Source organism: Lissotriton helveticus, chromosome 7 (assembly GCF_964261635.1).
Source record: "Lissotriton helveticus chromosome 7, aLisHel1.1, whole genome shotgun sequence".
Lineage (NCBI taxonomy): Eukaryota > Metazoa > Chordata > Amphibia > Caudata > Salamandridae > Lissotriton > Lissotriton helveticus.
In genome coordinates this window covers 981961452-981980926 of record NC_136068.1, presented here as the reverse complement: position 1 = coordinate 981980926, position 19475 = coordinate 981961452, and the positions used below count along the sequence as shown (strand labels likewise).

Genomic DNA, 19475 nt, shown 5'->3' with positions numbered 1-19475 from the left:
TTCTTGCAAGAGTATAGCCAAACCGCGCATCCACCACCAGATGGGCTCTCAGGCATGCTCTCGTGGATCGGGTGGTCGATGATACCATCCATCACCACCCACAGTGGCCCCGCCAGCCATTAAGGACAGGCGGGTACTACATCGGAGAAGAAGCACTAACCAATGTGCAAGCATGAGCTGCAGAGCCCAGGTAGCTGACATACAGGTAGGAGACCAGGTGTTTGTCAACGATAGGTATCACGGCAGTAAGTTCTGACCACCATTTGAGCATCACCTGTGGGTAGGAGTCAGTTGACAGGGTATAATGGTCACGGCCTAGCAGAATGGAGAAGAGATTGACAGAAACATCTAGTGTTCCAAGCCTGCGAGGCCGGAGTGAAATAGTTGGACAGTTAAGCAATGGGAACAGGTAATCGTGAGGGGACAGTAACTCCAACACCACCGCTGTTGACTTCAGGGCATAATCACTTGGAGGGGGTCACCGGACCTCTGTCGTTGATTGTCCCCTCCATGGAGTCCCCGAGAAAGGTGGCACAGGAGAGCCGGAGCCATCTCACCAGATACCATTTAAGTGACGATCGCGTACCTTCACCTTGGCTAAAAGACTGTGCATTCTAGAGAAAGCGCAATTCCCCATCCCAGCACTTGAGTGATGATAAGTGGACTGTTTGTGATCAGTCTGTTAGTTATGTTGTTCTAACTTTGTTATGGTTGATATGGAATTTAATGCTCCTCATGTGCAAGGACATGTCATTGGGGATGGGGGTTGGTTACTTGGATGGTGCCAGCCATCACTCTGCCTTGCATGTACATTTGGGTTGGCCTGCCAGTGACGTGGGGGAGTATATAAAAAGGTGGGCGTGGACTGGGAGGCCAGTTCCATGCTGCGCACTGAAACCACGAGGTGTGTTCTCCTCTTGATTTGCAGCGGCTGGGGCCTGAGGTTTTTAAAGCCGTCCTACCACCAGGCCTGGACAGCCCTCACAAGGCCCCGCCTCGTCACTAAGTTGAGAAATTCAATTTCAGTGGCAGAACATGGTGCCTCTAATAAGGTAGACTCCCTCGTCACTGACAGAGTAATGTGAATGCTAGCCAAGCTGTGACCAATTAAACTGCGTCAGTTTGGTTCGTTTGCGTGAGGGGCACTTCATTGGCGTTTCCTACCTTCCGTGCACAAGCGCCACTTTCCTACAGTGTTTCTTAGACATTGCAATGTCGCCCTCTTTCCAGGCGTGCCCTTTCTTTCGTATGTGCCGGATGGGCAGAGAGTGATAGAGAATGAAAGTGCCAGGCCCAAGAATGCTTTCATCGGAGCAGCTATCGGGGCAGCAGCTGTCTAAAAGGCGGCGCTGTTAGAAGAAATCCCAGGCTATTAATCCTGTGAGGGGTTACTTCACTTCGAACAGATCCAGCTGCTCCGCGTGGAAACCAAACCACCGTCAACGTTACAAACCGTTTATTCCACTGCTCTAAAGAGCGTCTATGGAGGCGTGTGCGCGCACGTGCGCGCTCCAAGAGATGTGACTGTGAGTGCAGGGTGAGATGTGCGACTGAGTGCAGGGTGAGAGGTGTGACTAAGTGCAGGGCGAGAGGAGTGCTGGTAAGTGCAGGGTGAGAGGTGTGACTGCGAGCGCCAGGTGAGAGTGCTGGGAGAGTGATGTGACTGTGAGTGGAGGCTGAGGTGTGACTGTGAATGTGAGAGGTGTGACTGCGAGCGCCAGGTGAGAGTGCTGGGAGAGTGATGTGACTGTGAGTGGAGGCTGAGGTGTGACTGTGAATGCAATGTGAGAGGTGTGACTGCGATTGCAGATTCAGATGTGTGGCGGTGTGACGTGTGAGTGTGTACGGCGAGAGCTGAAGTGGTGACTGCAGGGCGAGAGGTGAGCCCGTCTGAGCGTAGGGTGAGTGATGTACCTGTCTGAGTGCCGAGTGAAGTTTGAGTCCACGTGGGTGCAGAGTGACAGCTGAGCCGTCTGAAAGAGGGACCTCTGTGAATGCACATCAGACCTTGTGAATGCAGGTGTGCCTCTGTGAGTGCCGGGCGAGAGGTGAGCTGATGTTCATGCATGGTGAGTGGTATGCTTATATGTGTCTGTGTGAATGAAGGGCGAGAGGTTTACCTATGTTAGTGCATGCAGAAAGGTGAGTGCATGGTGAGCCCATATGAGTGCATGGGGGGATCTGAGCTCTTGTAAATGCATGGAGCACCGCACCAAGGTGAATGTAAGGGGGACATATGAGCCCTTGTAAAAGCACGAAAAGAGTTAAACCTTGGTGGGTGGCACATTTGTCTGATAGTATAGGATCCGGGGGGGCCTCCTCCGCTAAGGCGGAGGAGTGTCACCCCTTAAGAAAAATAAAATGATAATAATGCGATGTTATTATCATTCTATTTTTCCCTAGTGGCTCTATAGGTGCGGGGGGCTGGGTTGCCCACAGAGCAGGGGAGGAGTGGTAGGCACTGTCCAAATGCGCATGACGGTTTGGCAAACCGTCTTGGGCTGGCCAAACAGTCATGAGTACTTTGCATGCTGTCCAGCGGCTGTAATGTACAGCCTGGGTGGAGAACATGCACAGGCCCCCGGTGCCTATATCAGTGCTGAACCCGATAGCTGTGTTGAGATTGGCTAAGGGAGTCTGAGAGCCTGTGTGCTTCCTGGTTCCTGCGCCATGGCAAGGAGGACGTAGGAGAGATGGTCACCAATAAGGTTAGTTTAATTTTCTTTTTTCCCACCTTTTTTTTTAAACCCTCCTCCCCCCACTTCCTGCCCCTCCACTGCTGCCCCGTAGGAGCCGCTACTGATAGGAACAGGAGGGGAACACCACAATCTGCAGAGGATCACGACTCCCACGAAAATTATTACGTTTCAGAAGTCAGCAGAGGTCAGGCTGCACTTGTAGGAGCCCTGTTACTTTATTTTATGGGTCGGGGTCGCCATCGCAGACACACAAAATGGCAGCAGATAATAAGTATTTAATTCACCCCTCAGTTAAGAGTGACCGCGAAGAGATGGCGCAGGGCATCCCATAGGATTTATCTGGAGCAGTGTAAAGTTCATTGTGGTAGCATTTTCCAACTTCAACACACTTCCATATGAGTACGCACTCATTTGGGACTTAAATATGAAATACATTGTGCAATGGAAGGTGAACTTTGTGCCCACGGAGTCTATCCGGGGTGCCCTCTTCCCTTGGAACACAGGAAGGGGCAAGAATCTAGGGGGTGGTGGGGGCAATGATCCAATTCAATCCAACTCTTTCCACTGTAGGGAACACGCAATCTGTCTTTATACCAAGGGGGGGTTAAGGTTCCACGACCACCGAGTGCTTTTCTGCCTCTATCTTTGGTATAAGGCTGGTCAGAGGTGTTGAGGGGAACAGGGTCAAGTCCCTCTCAGGGGAGCTCTAGGGTGCCTCCCGAGCCAGATGTTCTGCCCTTGTAAACAACAGACACCCTGGGATCACTAGCAGGATAATTCCATTAGCTGCATGATGACAGGCCTGCTGCTGAGCAGCTACTATCTGACTGAGCTTCAAAGGGCAGCTCACCCGACACAAGCGCCATCAGAATGCTAATCAGCGCTCGACTGAGCGCATGCTATGTCACCTCATGGAAAGAGTAAATCCGGAGACCATGCATACATACACAAACTGCATGAGAAGCGAAATCAGGGGCCCTGGTATGTTTGGATTTAGACCATTCACTGTTAACAGCCGCCACTCTCTTGGGGGTTATCATCTGTGTTCAGTTATAAGGAAAGCCATCAAGAATTGGGAAAGCATGTAGGTGTCAAATTTTCGACCTATTGGTTTTGCCAATATTTAGCCAATGCTGCGTAGTATTAGTTAAAACAAATTACAAAGTGAAAAATCAGGGCATGGTACAGACGGACACATGTGCACATATAAGTCAGGGCAATATGACAGACCACCGTGATGACGTATGCTTGAGAGCACGCCTCGCCACGCATATACGCATGCTTACGGCTTGATAGGGGCTGCTGTTCTAATTATGTTTTTATTTACCATTTCAATGCAGTGGACGCAACTTAAGACGCCAAAGAAAAAATGTAAAGGGGCAAAGGGGCGTAAAAGAAGTTTTGAAAACCATAGCAGCAAAATGACAGCATCCAGGCCCTCCAAAACATGTAAAGCATTAGTTCTTCAACAAGCATTGATGCAGCCTCGAGAGCAGATAGAATCAGCAAACCTAAATGCAGGACATACGAGAAGCCATATCCTATCAGAAACCATATCAGTGTCAGGGCATACACTCAACTCGGGAATGACACAAACACTGCAACAATTCCCCCAGAGGTTATAGAATATGACTGGACAGCAGCACTAATCTGGCACCACAGGCGGTAAGGAATCCAGAAAGACTCCGATAGTCCTGATCACTGTTGCTGGAAGCCGCCATGATTCCGGCTTTCTTCACATAGCTCGTGAGTGATATTCACTGGACGATTTTGGAAGGACTCGACTCTGCTGTACTTGCAATAAGCGTGAGCCAGGCCAGCTGCGTCCACTGTCGATGACCAGCAAGTGTGACTTTAATTGTGGGGTGGCTGCGTCTTGCACGAGTTATAACATTGCATGCATGTCATGTGCATGGGTTAAAAACGTCATCAAAAGAATGATTTAAGGCAGAGATGAGAAGGAGAACAAGATTAAAGAGAAGGTGCACAAGGGGAGAACCCCGAGGGCTTGAGGTTGGGTGAGGATCAAAAAAAGTGTGGAGGAAGAGCAAGAGCTGACCTTGTCTGCAGGGGGGGGGGGACTGGGTGCTGGCACACTCCTCTAGGCTGGTCGATGGTGTCCCATGCAGCCCAATCATCTACCAGCATCCCAGCATTGCCACCGTCCCCATACACTGTCACCCTGAGCTCATTAAAGGAATTCTAACTTGGAGTTAACCCCTCACAGATTTAGCCACATAGTAGAGCTAGGGTACCGGGCAATCATTTTTTGGTGGTCTGGTGTCTAAAAATGGCTTATCCAGAAAGGGACGACCACTCCATGCTGGATCTCAAGAGGCAGTTTTTGGTGTGAAATATTTGGGGCAGATGATTTTGGCTACTTGAGTAAAGGGGTCACTAGGAGGAGGAGAGGATCTGGTCTTCTTGATCAAGGCTAGAGTGGTTGAAAATCAGATAACGGATTGTGGTAGTAGAGCCAGTGGCATGAATCTTCAAATGCAAATTTAGTAATTATTTAAACTAATAGTAATTATAACAGTGAGGGCCTGTAAGTTGTCCTGTTGCATCTTTCCCACCATAGACTACAGAATGCTGGCTAATTGTTCAGCACTGGCAAAGGACGGAGTCCCAGTAGAATACCTAGCAGTCGGGCTAGATGGTCTCTTCAGTGCCAAAAAAAAGTTTGCAATGGGTCAGGGGAGGCTCCACTAGGGCGGAGGAGCGTTGCCCACTGCTTTCTCGTAGTGCGAGAAACAGAAACATAAAATAATAATAACGTCCCGTTATTACCATTTTATGTTCAGCTGTGGGCGGGCGGGTGGGTTGGGGATGCTTTGCGAGCAGGGGAGGAGTGGTGTGCCCACTCCTGTGGACACAATGACTGTTTGGTCGGCCCTCTAGGCCGCCCAAACCAGTCATGCGCACTCTGCTCTTTCTCCATGCAGGCTGCAATGCAGCCTACAAGGAGAAAATGGCCTCCCCGTAAGCTCCTGGCTGGGCGGCGTCCCCACCAATCACAACATTACTGTTGCAGCGATGTGATTGGCGTAGGGGAGGAGAGGGTGAGTGCCTGCTTCGTGTTTCTGCCGGAGGAAGTAGAGCAGGAGCCAAGAAAACGTGGGACCTGGCAGGCGGACAGGTACGTTTTTTATTTATTATTAAATTGCCCCCCCACCACCACCACCTCACCGCCCCTCCCCCCCCCCATACCAGCGATTAATGCCGGCCGCGACTGCAATGGGTAGAAGATGTGCTTGACGGGAAATGTCATTTTTGCTGACAGCAAAGAGAACTGGCTGTTATATGTGAATTCAATTACCATTAACTGGCTAACAGCGGCCTGGTATGATCATATTTTACGAGTACGGTTTTAAAATGTGTCCCTGATGTCTTGGACTCAGCTAGTAGCAGTATGGAATCCCTGCAGAGTGGCGCACGTCTTCTTGACTCAAACAAGTGACAGTGGTTCACACCGAACTCATTCACAGTCTGTAGCATGTACAAAACAGTAAAATTACTGTCATTGGTATTAGTCACCAAAAACACATTCTGCAGGTTTCAATAAAGAATGTGTTTATTCACATCAGAGACCACATGCCTAAGCTGGCATTGCAAAGGCGTAAGCTCAAAGTGACCGCCATGTGAGAAAATGTTTATAATGTTTTAGAGCAAGCCATCAGTATGGATCATCAATCTCCTAAAATTGTTAAATCAATGTAACAAGATTTACATACAACCAATGTATGGATCCCCATGTGATTGAGGGATGCCTAATGCCTACTGTCAGTTTCTGGTGTCTCATTAAACAATAATGTATGTCATGTCTGCAAGTCCCGGGTGTATATATACATTTTTGGAGGGGCCCTTAATATACATGTGCTCCCGTAGGTTATCCTCTCCTGTACCCATGGATACAATGGGGGTCATTACGATGTCAGGCAGAATCTCTTCCGCCAGACACTGCATGGGTCATGGGACTTACTGACACCCAGTCGGCAGTCCCGACTGCCTGATTAGGATGCGACCGAACACTGTTCGATCGCATTTCTATATTGTACTATGGGAGCATGCATTCGGGCCGTAAACCGGCCGTAATGCATGCTCCCATAGTAAAATGGGAGGTGTGGTTCATCCCTGCACCCCGTGGCAGGCACCTCAAGGTGCCTGCCACAAGGGGCAGAGGTCAACTGGGGTGCACCATAGGTGCCCCCTTGGCCTCAAACCTGAGGTCGTGCACTCAAGGGGGCCCTGCTGGGGGCTCCCGAAGACGCTTTCCAACATGGTTTCCATGCCGGACAGGCCGGCATGGAAACCATGTCGGAAACCGTCATCGTAATCTCAAGGGCGGAAAGATCCGTCCTTGAGAATACTTGCCACATTCCAACTGGCTGATGAGCTTTCCGAGCCCGTCAGAAGCTACCTGAATGACAGGATGGTTTCCTTTCCGAATGCCACCATCGTAATGAGGCGGTCGGAAAGGAAACCGAGCGGCCGATTACGATGCAGGTGGGAAGGCTCCAACCGTCGGTCGGAGCCTTACCAGCCACATCATAATCGGCCCCAATAAGTAATGTTTTATGTTGTGTTATTTATCAATGTATTGTCAGTTTCTGTTGTCTCATTACATAATAATGTATGTCATGTTTTAGTGTACTTCTGTTCATGGTGGTGTGACCTGCTTGGGTCTTTTTTTTTAATAATGTTGTACTGTCTGTGATTTCCTTTTGTCTGTATATGATTTTTTAACCATGTTTTTCAATATATTATTTTCAGCCCTGATGAAGCTCATAAACATATTTGAATGAAACGCGTTGGCTGGATGTTCTTATGTATGGAAAAAATGCTTTTATGAATTAAAGAAGAATACAAATTTTTGGGAATAAAACCGAGAATTTGTGGACTTCCATATTTCCGCGTGCATCATTCCACTTACAAATTGAATAGAGTGGCAAGTCTTTAGGGGAGGGCTGGTAACTTTTTGGGCCTTATTTGAGTTGCCTGGTATTTGTGTCCGATCCCAGACTCTAAGTTCAGTAAAATTTGATCTCAAACCTGATGGCATTTCCCTTGGAAATGTCTTCCAGTATTGCCTGAAGGAATTTGTCTGGGTAAACAGGTTGGAAATAATAGTATAAATATGTGGTTCAAAACATGTGGAAAGCATCCTCAAGTTATTCCCCATTCTTACCTTAACCTCCCCCTTCGCCTCCCCCTGATCCCTTAAGCCCACTGTAAAGTCACTACCATACACTAATCGGTTTTACTTGGGCAGTTGTTTGCACCAGCAACAATTGTGGGACTTCAATTGACACTGTTTGTGTTATGTCATCTGTCTTCAGGGCAGCAATCTGATTTTGAGTGGTGCCTAGGATAAACGCCTCACAGTAGATTATAGAACATACCTGAACCGCCAATGTTGCTTGCTGCCATGTCAGACTGAATGACAACGTCTGTCAGAGGAGTCAAAATTATTGTATTTGATCAAAGGAATTGATGGATGAACCTAACACTTGCAGTGTGGTAGTTTACTGGTTGAAAAGATTTTCTCAGGTAGGAATGTTAATGAATCCTGAGGTAGTTAACCCAAAATGGTTATCTAGAATGCATGCTGGGGTTCCTACACTAACTTAATGGTGCTTTGCTGAGGCCTTGGAACGAGTGCAACTGGATCGCCTGGGGCTGTTGCTGTGGTATGGCAGCCAGGCTTCCGGTCTTAGTAAATCAAGCACATGATTCAGCAACAGGTCTAGAACTACTGGATGGCGTTTCACAGCTGATCTTGAATTTAGCAACACGAAGCAGAGCTTAGAAGGGATTGCAGAGGAAATCACATGGGTTTTAAGAAAGCAAGCATGGTCACAGGTAGAATATTATTGCTAAGGACCTGTCCTACATGGACCATAATATGTCGCTTTATGATTATGCCAGTGTATATTGGTGAAGAAAAAGGCTGAAAAATCACAATCCATTCTGCGGATGATAAGCCGGTGGGATTGCTGAGCCTGTGGGTCATTGTCACTTAAACACCCTCAAACAGTAAAGTTTAAGGTATGACATCACTTACAATCTCCTCATAAGATAGAGGCATAGTTATGATAACTCTACTAGTGGGTAAGAAAAAGTGTCCCTCAAAGCCATCTCATCACTCCAATTTTTTCACTAACACTTACTTGCTTTCCTCGGCTGGTCTCGATCGGAAAGGATGACGTGTTGAACCTTGGCCACTTTCCACTCCTGGTTGGGGTCATCTCTGGTGGCAATACGTGAATTGTCAGCCATCACCGATCTTTGATGTGCTGGCCCTGTTGCTTGCGAAGGAGGCCCAGACCCTCTTGGCTTTGAACTTTCCCCCATTGGCTGCCAGCCCTGGGCCCTACTATTCAGTGTGGTGGAAATCCTGTTCGTTTTCACTATGGTGTTGCTACCATTCTCCTGTAATGTTGACTCCATGCCTCTGTCTGCTCCTTCTTGCTTGTTTTGCTTTACATTGCCTGTAGTCAGGGGACGCCAAGTTAGTGGACGGCTAGTGAAATTTGACCCTCCTGTCTGCTGTGGGGAACCATACCTTTGTAGACATTCGGGTCCCAGTTTGGGAACACTATAGTTCCTCTCACTCATGTTATCTGATCCACCACGTGTAGCTGGGGACTCAAGAGCCTGCAGCATCCTGTTTCGAGTCTACAAGTTCCACTGTTTGCAGCAGCAATTGATGATGGCAAACTCAGTAATATAGATCCTTGGTACACTTCCTTTATTGTTTTGTCAAGGCTCTTTACCCCAGAAACATCTAGGATAGAGTGCTTGTTCTCCCTCTTCCTATTACGTCTCCCTACTTTGATACCTGGAGATTCAGTGGCAGTAATGGACAGATGTTTTCCTAGTACAGCTCCATCCTGAAGGGGCAGGTAGATCCCTAGTATGGTGATGTTTAGATGTATTGAGCTGTTTCTAGTAAAATAGCTAATCTGATGGACTGATGTGTCACCGATAGGCTTGCATTTTTGATAGACGAATGTGTTCTTTTTAGTAGGACTTCTTTTTCAGTGAACAGACATATATGTAGTAGGGGTTCGCAATCATGAAACAGATGTATTAAGACAAGAGTAGCGTGTTCAATGAAGAGACAAGTTCGAAGTCAAGAAGTATATGCCTGGTGGTGTTTCTCGTAGGCCAGTCACTGTTCTTGCCCATTTTGGTCCATCTTTCTGCAGAACTTGAGAATTGATCTTCAAATTAAATATATGGCATCCTTTAGGAGATTCAGTCAGTTAAAGACATTCGACAGCTTTTCTGGACTATCTCTTCTTTCTCTAAGCCTAAAAAAAAAAGAAGAAACAATATTAGAAATATGCCTTTAGAATGTAGGCAAGTTCCAAAATCCTTAATTGGTGTACATTTTAATATTTACGTATCTGCCTAATTATATGATGAACCAGAGTAAGGGTCAGGAGTGGGTAGAAACTGCCAAATTCAGATAGCTCAGATGTAAACACAGAATTCTTAATGAACAGTCATGGTTTGGTTTTGCAACTAACATTCTAAAGTCTAGTGTTTACTGCTCTCTTGTATCGTTTTTGTACAGAAAAATTAAGTCAGAGGAATTCCCTCTGGTGATTTGGGGTACAAAGAGGTTAATTAGAGTTGCGGATGCCGCAGTCTTCCATTGCGAGTAAAGTAGCAACCAAAATTCTAATTGCCCAAGTGGAATTCTTGTTAATAACTAGGAATTCTAAATGCGAACAGGTGGTCAAATACAGTCCACATCAGGCAGGTATAGATTTTGATACCTGAAATTTGGCCATTTTGGAGATCATTTTAGCTGATCTACTGCAATTTAAAACTTTGTGTTTCAGATCTTTAGAGATCTGTGTGCAGTCTGTCGGGTCTGCTTCAGGTATATGAACTTCATACTTCTTAGATCTATTGGCCAATGGCTCTTAAGTACAGGATCTCTGATTTTCCAGGCATTACAAACTCTGATTTATTAGACCTGATGAACACGGCTGCCCTGCATGCCAAAATCCCTAATACCGCCAGTCTGAGGACCCCTGATCTCTTGTGTCTGAAGACCTTCATTTACCATTCATTTGTCAGGTCTCGTGACTCAGGGTCTGAGAGACAATGATATCTCAGTTGTAATATCCCATGGTCTCTCAGGACTGAGAACCCCTGATTTCCTGACGTAGGGGACCCGGATTTCTCACCTGGTCAGTAATCTCTCTGTTCTGAAAAACATTTATTTCCAGGCCTACGTACTCCTGATATCCTGTTCTAAGGGCCCATGGTCCTTAATGTTAGAATGGCCCTGATTTCCACAGATGGAAGACCAACAACTCCTGAGCTTGAAGGCCCATTATCTTATGGTGTAAGCCTCTAAGGGAACCTGATCTGTTAGGTCAAATTGCAACCAATCGCTCAGATCTAATGGCAGTGATCTCCAAGGTTTCTGGCACCCAGAGAGATTCTGATGTTCAGATCTAAGGTCCTCTGATGTGTCAGGCCTTGTTTACCCTAATGTCACAAACCTCAGGGCTCTTATATTCAGGGTCTGAGGGCAGCTGATCCTTCAGGGCTGCAAGCAATCTCCCACTCCTGTGGAATTTCTGACACGTCTGGCCTCAGGACCTTTCAGTGCTTAGATATGATGACCCTTGAACCCTCTGGTTTAAAGACCCCTGACCTACCAGGGTTTGGAATGCTGATCTCTTTGGTCTGAAATCCCCTGACATACAGGCCCTGTTTTTGGAATGAAGTCAGGAGAAAACGTGGGGGCACATTTATGAGAGCTTTGTGTCATGCCTGCACCACGCTGCGTGGTACATGCACGACGCAAAGCTCTAAGTCACATTTGTAAAGCCATGCAAAGCCACTGTGAAAGGCTGCAAAAATATGGAGTAATGCAATGCAATGCAGCGCAAATCACTGCTTTGCACTACTCCGTGCAAGATAGGCATTTCATGGGCGTTGCGGTGGGTGTTCCCATGCAAATCCCATGTATTTTTTTAATGATTTCCAGATTTACTAAACCTGATAAACTTGGGAATGTACGGGACACCCTAGCTAGTCCATAATAAAACCCACGGTTGCCACCACTCCCACCGTTGTCACCCACAAGGCTACCACCTACGTGAATACACCTGGAAACACTCAGTAGGTGGCCTCATGACTTCAGTGAACCCCAGCCTGGGGGCGTATTTTCGGACATTTTACGTCCTCTTACTCACCTCGCTCTCATATGAGTTCCATTTACAGTCCTCACAATCTTTATCCTGAGTACATGTAGATAGGGCCCTCAAAGGCTACTCATTCCCGGCCCCTATGTGAGTTTGGCTCATAGCCAGCCCCCCCAACCATTACAGGCCACAAACTTAAGTTTATTCTGTATAACCACCAGGTTGGTGACCACAAGGGCTTGCCCCGAAGCGGTCGCTCCCACACGCTCCCTTACCTGCTGCCTGGATTCGCATTCGAGTGCCTCCTTGCTGCCTGCTACCTCGCTACCTGGACCCGCGGCCGTGCGCACTCACACAGCGCCTGGTATCGTAACCTGCACATAGCCAATATTACCTATTTGCGCAGCTTTGGCGAATCAGATTTAACGTAGCCTGATTAATTATAAATTATTATTGTACCTGCTGATTTGTATTTTACACGTTAGCGCTGCATTGATGTGAACAGCACTGCCATAGCCTGCTATTAATATTCATTGCCGGTCCTCGGCTGTGCCCCGTTTCGCTTTCGGTTTTACCAGCCATTTTGTTGTTGTTGTGTCCACTCCTGGCCCGTGTCTTCTCCCCGATCCCGCCTCCCAGCTGACCCTCCCTCCCACAGACAGAGTAGACTCGTCCCTTCCTTCCTAACGCTGTGACCACCAGGGCTTGCCCCGAAGCGGTCGCTCCCACACGCTCCCTTACCTGCTGCCTGGATTCGCATTCGAGTGCCTCCTTGCTGCCTGCTACCTCGCTACCTGGACCCGCGGCCGTGCGCACTCACACAGCGCCTGGTATCGTAACCTGCACATAGCCAATATTACCTATTTGCGCAGCTTTGGCGAATCAGATTTAACGTAGCCTGATTAATTATAAATTATTATTGTACCTGCTGATTTGTATTTTACACGTTAGCGCTGCATTGATGTGAACAGCACTGCCATAGCCTGCTATTAATATTCATTGCCGGTCCTCGGCTGTGCCCCGTTTCGCTTTCGGTTTTACCAGCCTTTTTGTTGTTGTTGTGTCCACTCCTGGCCCGTGTCTCCTCCCCGATCCCGCCTCCTAGCTGACCCTCCCTCGCCCCCGCCCCTCAACCATCCACATATGACAGATGTTCGGTCGCGCAGCGTTCACGCGCAGCGGTCGTGCCCCATGCACGCCGAAGGTGCGCCAAAGGTAAGCCCGTCTACGCCCGTCCGCGCCTGGACCGCGCCCAGACCCAGACCCCCTGGTCCTCGTAAAACCCACTCCTCCCGCATTACATATGACGCCGCTACCCTCCTTGCCCTTAATCTCGGCCGCAAACCACAATGCTGCGAGGCCGCCCCAGGACACACCCATGGACCCTTTGCCTGCCACTCCTGCAAATTCGCCTGCGTCAGGACCCACACCAAATCCACGAACCCCAAACACGGCTCCCACTCTAACCACCTGAAATGCATCCTGCTGAACACCTGCTCGGTCCACAGACACGCCACTGAACTCTGGGACTTACTCGACACCACATCGCCGGACGTCGCCTTCCTTACAGAAACCTGGATGAACGCCTCATCTGCCCCCGACATCGCCATAGCCATCCCGGACGCCTACAAGATCATCCGAAAAGACCGCACCAACCAAACAGGAGGAGGCATCGCCATCGTCCATAAGAACACCATCCGAATCACGACCAGCTCCGACGATAACCTCGCTACCGCCGAACACCTCCACTTCCAGATCCTCACCGACCCCAGGACCACACTTAGAGGCACCCTCATCTATAGACCACCAGGAATCCGCACACAATTCAACGAAGACATCACTGACTTCATCAGCCCACATGCCCTCAACTCCGAAAACTACATCCTACTGGGAGACCTCAACTTCCACCTGGAAAAGAAAAACGACAGCAACACCACCACCCTTCTGGACAATCTGGCCAACCTCGGACTCAAACAACTTGTTGACACCCCCACCCACCTTGCCGGACACACGCTCGACCCCATCTTCACCTCCAGCAAGCACATCTCCTTCGACCACACCACAGCTCTCCATTGGACGGACCACAGCTGCGTCCACTTCAGCTACAAAAAGACCTTGACCCACAACCCCCCACAACCTGTTCCTCGAAGAAACTGGAACAAAATCACCACCGACCAACTCTTCACATCGCTTAACCAAAACCCCCCCACCATATCATCGGACCCAAACCTAGCTGCCACCAAACTCACACAATGGATTACCCACAGCGCTGACGAATTAGCACCCTTGAAAAACCACCAGATCAAACAAGGTAGCAAAAAAGCCCCCTGGTTCAACGATGACCTTAAGAAATCCAAGAAGCTATGTCGTACTCTCGAGAAAACATGGAGAAAAAACCCAACCAGTGACAACCTGACCACCCTCAAGAACGCCACCCGCAGACACCACCAATCGATCCGATCCACCAAGAAATCAGCATTCAAAGATCGTCTCAACAACAACGCCCACAACAGTAAGGAACTATTCAACATCGTCAAAGAGTTTACTAACCCCATCGCTGGCACCAACAACATCACTCCCTTCCAAGACCTCTGCGAATCTTTATCCTCTTTCTTCCACAACAAAATCGCCGACATACATAACAGCTTTGTAAACCAGCCCGAAGAACAGTCCACTCCACCCACCTCCGTACCAAAACAGCACCCTCATAACCTATACGCCTGGAACCCAATCACTACTGAAGACACCATCCGCCTGATGAACTCCATCCACTCAGGATCGCCAACCGACCCTTGTCCCCACCACATTTTCAACAAAGCAGACTCCATCATCGCACCCCATCTCCGCGATGTCATCAACTGCTCCTTCAACTCCGCCACTTTCCCAGAAAGCTGGAAACATGCCGAGCTAAGCGCCCTTCTGAAGAAACCCACAGCAGACCCGTCCGAACTTAAGAACTACCGCCCCATCTCACTCCTCCCATTCCCTGCCAAAGTCATTGAGAAAGCCGTTAACACTCAGCTCGCCGCCTTCCTTGAATCCAACAACTCCCTCGACCCCTCACAGTCCGGTTTCCGAGCCAAACACAGCACCGAAACCGCCCTCATCGCAGCTACAGACGACATCCGAACGCTACTGGACAACGGAGAAACAGTTGCTCTCATCCTACTTGACCTCTCCGCCGCCTTCGACACAGTCTGTCATAGCACCCTCATACAACGCCTCAGCAACGTCGGAATACAAGGAAAAGCCCTGGACTGGATCACCTCGTTCCTCGCCGGAAGAACCCAGAGAGTCCGCCTCCCCCCATTCAAATCTAAGGCCACCGAAGTCATCTGCGGCGTACCACAAGGATCTTCACTCAGTCCCACCCTCTTCAACGTTTACATGAGTCCCCTCGCATCCATCGCTCGACAACACAACCTCAACATCATCTCCTACGCGGATGACACCCAGCTGATCCTCTCCCTCACCAAAGACCCTAACACCGCCAAAACCAATCTACACGAAGGAATGAAGGAAGTAGCCGAATGGATGAAGAACAGCCGTCTAAAACTAAACTCGGACAAAACGGAAGTCCTCATCTTAGGATCATCCCCCTCTGCCTGGGACGACTCATGGTGGCCACCGGCTCTGGGTACAGCACCCAGACCGACAGATCACGCACGTAATCTGGGCTTCATCCTAGACTCCTCCCTCTCGATGACCAGACAAGTCAACGCCGTCTCAGCTTCATGCTTCAACATTCTTCGCATGCTCAAAAAAGTCTTCCGTTGGATCCCCACTGAAACAAGAAAGACAGTCACCCACGCACTGGTCACTAGCCAACTAGATTATGGAAATACACTCTATGCAGGAACCACAGCCAAACTACAGAAAAAACTCCAACGCATCCAAAATGCCTCAGCCAGACTCATACTAGACATCCCCCGTCAAGCCCACATTTCCGGCCACCTGAAAGACCTCCACTGGATCCCCGTCAACAAGAGAATAACGTTCCGTCTCCTCACCCACGCACACAAGGCCCTCTACGACCTAGGACCTGAATGCCTCAACACACGCTTATCCTTCTACACACCCACCCGCCAACTACGATCATCCAACCAAGCCCTCGCCGCAGTTCCGCGCATCCATAGATCCACCATGGGAGGAAGATCCTTCTCCTACTTAGCGGCCAAAACCTGGAATTCTCTCCCCACTCACCTCCGCCTTACACAGAACCACTTCTCCTTCAGAAAGCAGCTTAAAACCTGGCTATTCGACAAGTAAATGCACACACCCTCCCTCAAGCGCCTTGAGACCCTCTGGGTGAGTAGCGCGCTATACAAATTCTTGAACTTGAACTTGAACTTGAACTTTATCCCCATGGACTACCCCAAGTATAGATTAATGTGTGTCTTAAAACCTTTTTATTCTTATGTATTTTTTAACAATACCGAGAATGGGCTACACAACCCATCATTGATACACACAAAGGGGATCCTTGTCTCTTCACGAGACAGGAACCGCATTGTCTGCCTTCTCCTTTCATAATGAGACGCCACCATAGACTCTGGGCGTAGTGTGCGCCTAACGAAACGCCGCCATAGACTCTAGGCACAGTGTGCGCCTATTGAGACACCACCACAGACTCCAGGCACAGTGTGCGCCTAACGAAACCCACCATAGACTCTAGGCACAGTGTGCGCCTAACGAGACACCACCACAGACTCCAGGCACAGTGTGCGCCTAACGACACTCTCCCATAGACTCTAGGCACAGTGTGCGCCTAACGACACTCTCCCATAGACTCCAGGCACAGTGTGCACTTAACGACACTCTCCCATAGACTCTAGGCACAGTGTGCGCCTAACGAAACGCCACCATAGACTTCAGGCACAGTGTGCACCTAACGGCACTCTGCCATAGACTCTAGGCACAGTGTGCGCCTAACGAGACGTCACCATAGACTTGAGGCGCAGTGTACACTTAACGACACTCCCCCATAGACTCTGGGCACAGTGTGCGCCTAACGACACTCTCCCATAGACTCTGGGCACAGTGTGCACCTAACGACTCTCTCCCATAGACTCTAGGCACAGTGTGCACTTAACGACACTCCCCCATAGACTCTAGGCACAGTGTGCGCCTAACGACACTCTCCCATAGACTCTAGGCACAGTGTGCGCCTAACGAGACACCACCACCGACTCCAGGCACAGTGTGCACCTAACGGCACTCCCCCATAGACTCTAGGCACAGTGTGCGCCTAACGACACTCTCCCATAGACTCTAGGCACAGTGTGCGCCTAACGACACTCTCCCATAGACTCTGGGCACAGTGTGCGCCTAACGCTACTCTCCCATAGACTCTAGGCACAGTGTGCGCCCAACAACACTCCGCCATAGACTCCAGGCGCAGTTTGCCCCAAACGAGACGTCACCATAGACATGAGGCGCAGTGTACACTTAACGACACTCCCCCATAGACTCTAGGCACAGTGTGCGCCTAACGACACTCTCCCATAGACTCTAGGCACAGTGTGCGCCTAACGACACTCTCCCATAGACTCTGGGCACAGTGTGCGCCTACCGACACTCTCCCATAGACTCTGGGCACAGTGTGCGCCTAACGACACTCTCCCATAGACTCTGGGCGTAGTGTGCGCCTAACGAGACACAACCATAGACTTCAGGCACAGTGTGCACCTAACGGCACTCCGCCATAGACTCTAGGCGCAGTGTGCGCCCAAGGAGACACCACCATTGACTCGAGGCGCAGTGTGCGCCTAACGACACTCTCCCATAGACTCTAGGCACAGTGTGCGCCTAACGACACTCTCCCATAGACTCTGGGCACAGTTTGCGCCTAACGACACTCTCCCATAGACTCTGGGCACAGTGTGCGCCTAACGACACTCTCCCATAGACTCTGGGCACAGTTTGCGCCTAACGACACTCTCCCATAGACTCTGGGCACAGTGTGCGCCTAACGACACTCTCCCATAGACTCTGGGCACAGTGTGCGCCTAACGACACTCTCCCATAGACTCTAGGCACACTGTGCGCCTAACGACACTCTCCCATAGACTCTAGGCACAGTGTGCGCCCAACAACACTCCGCCATAGACTCCAGGCACAGTGTGACGGGGGTTGCTGTTGGTTTCAGGATGCATGGAGGGGGGTCACTGCTGCATTCCATGCACCTTGAACTGCGGGCCGCACTCCCGCCTCCCTCCGACCTTCCATGCCAATCAGGCCTCTCCTCCATCCGCTGTAAAACACCTGGACCTGGACCGTTACCCATAAAGCACCCTAGTGCCAATCAATATACCAGGATACCAACCACCGATACAGCGACCACTACACGAAACCGTACCTGGATGTTTAACAGTAGCTGATATTACAACCCAATTCAGTGGCACCTATTGGAATATCTCAGAATGCTGAGTTGGTCCTGCTGGAAGCGCACTCTGCAGCAGGCACTCAACACCCGGAGCTACAAGTTCCACACCCAGTACTCTCCTGCGGGCCGAGAGCTGACGTCAAGGAACAGCCTGTAATCCTGTAATTCACATTATGAGAATAGATTTGCGGAATGGAACGGAATTCATTAGTCAGCATTCCTGGTAGGTGCATGTATCTATTTACCGACCTGTGAACGTACATTTAAAGTTAAGTACCTAAAAACATGATAATGCGTGTACACGTTCATGAATATGTAGATATGTACATGTAGAGACACGCACATGTAAATGTTTAGTAACACGTGTGCGCACCCCAAATTATAGATCTGTACATATGCATACACTTCCGCTTCCGCCTGGGGTGGGTGCAGGGACCGTGTTCGTACCAATCCCGCGTCTCAGGGTAAATACACTGACCCTCTCTTTGTACTCCATGACGCCCTCTTTCGCCATGTGTGAGTTTCCGTTTCCATCTTACTTAGTTACATTTTTCACAAAAGGAAAGTTTTCTGTTTTCCACCCACACAAATATTTTTGGCAGGGTCATACAGTTTTAGTTCGAGAAACCAGCCAAGAAATTTCAGGTCAAGGGAAAAAGCAGTCTCCAGACTCTGCTGAGGAGCACCGTCCCAAGGAGCAGGGCCTCTCAGCGCCCAGATCAGCAGCAGGGCCTCTCAGCGCCCAGATCAGCAGCAGGGCCTCTCAGCGCCCAGATCAGCAGCAGGGCCTCTCAGCTCCCAGATCAGAAGCAGGGCCTCTCAGCTCCCAGATCAGCAGCAGGGCCTCTCAGCTGAGCTCCCAGATCAGCAGCAGGGCCTCTCAGCTCCCAGATCAGAAGCAGGGCCTCTCAGCTCCCAGATCAGAAGCAGGGCCTCTCAGCTCCCAGATCAGCAACTAGGGAAGGTGCAGGGGCGGTCAGGATGAGTTGGGACAAACAGGTGGAAAATGTATGTGCTGACACAAGTGCCTGGTAATGCTGGTGAAATTGTTGTATCACTACAAGAATACTTTAGAGCAGTGGTCTTCAAACTTTTTTGCTCTGAGCCCCCCCCTAAGCAAAATGTTTTGATGTCAGACCCCCACTAAAATTTCATGGCATGACTTGAGGGGCGAGAGGGGAGATGGGTGCTTATGAGATCATTTTTAGGAGTGCTTTT

General features: G+C 49.4%; 1 protein-coding gene across 1 annotated transcript in view; it reads right to left on the bottom strand.

The window, feature by feature from the left end:
- Window positions 1-19475, bottom strand: part of SYNPO (synaptopodin) — a 185422-nt gene that overhangs the window by 137039 nt on the left and 28908 nt on the right. The window contains exon 2 of the mRNA XM_078653601.1: window positions 8870-10015. Coding sequence (XP_078509727.1) covers window positions 8870-9365 — 496 coding nt within the window. The 5' untranslated portion in view covers window positions 9366-10015. The remainder of the gene's footprint in view (window positions 1-8869; window positions 10016-19475) is intronic.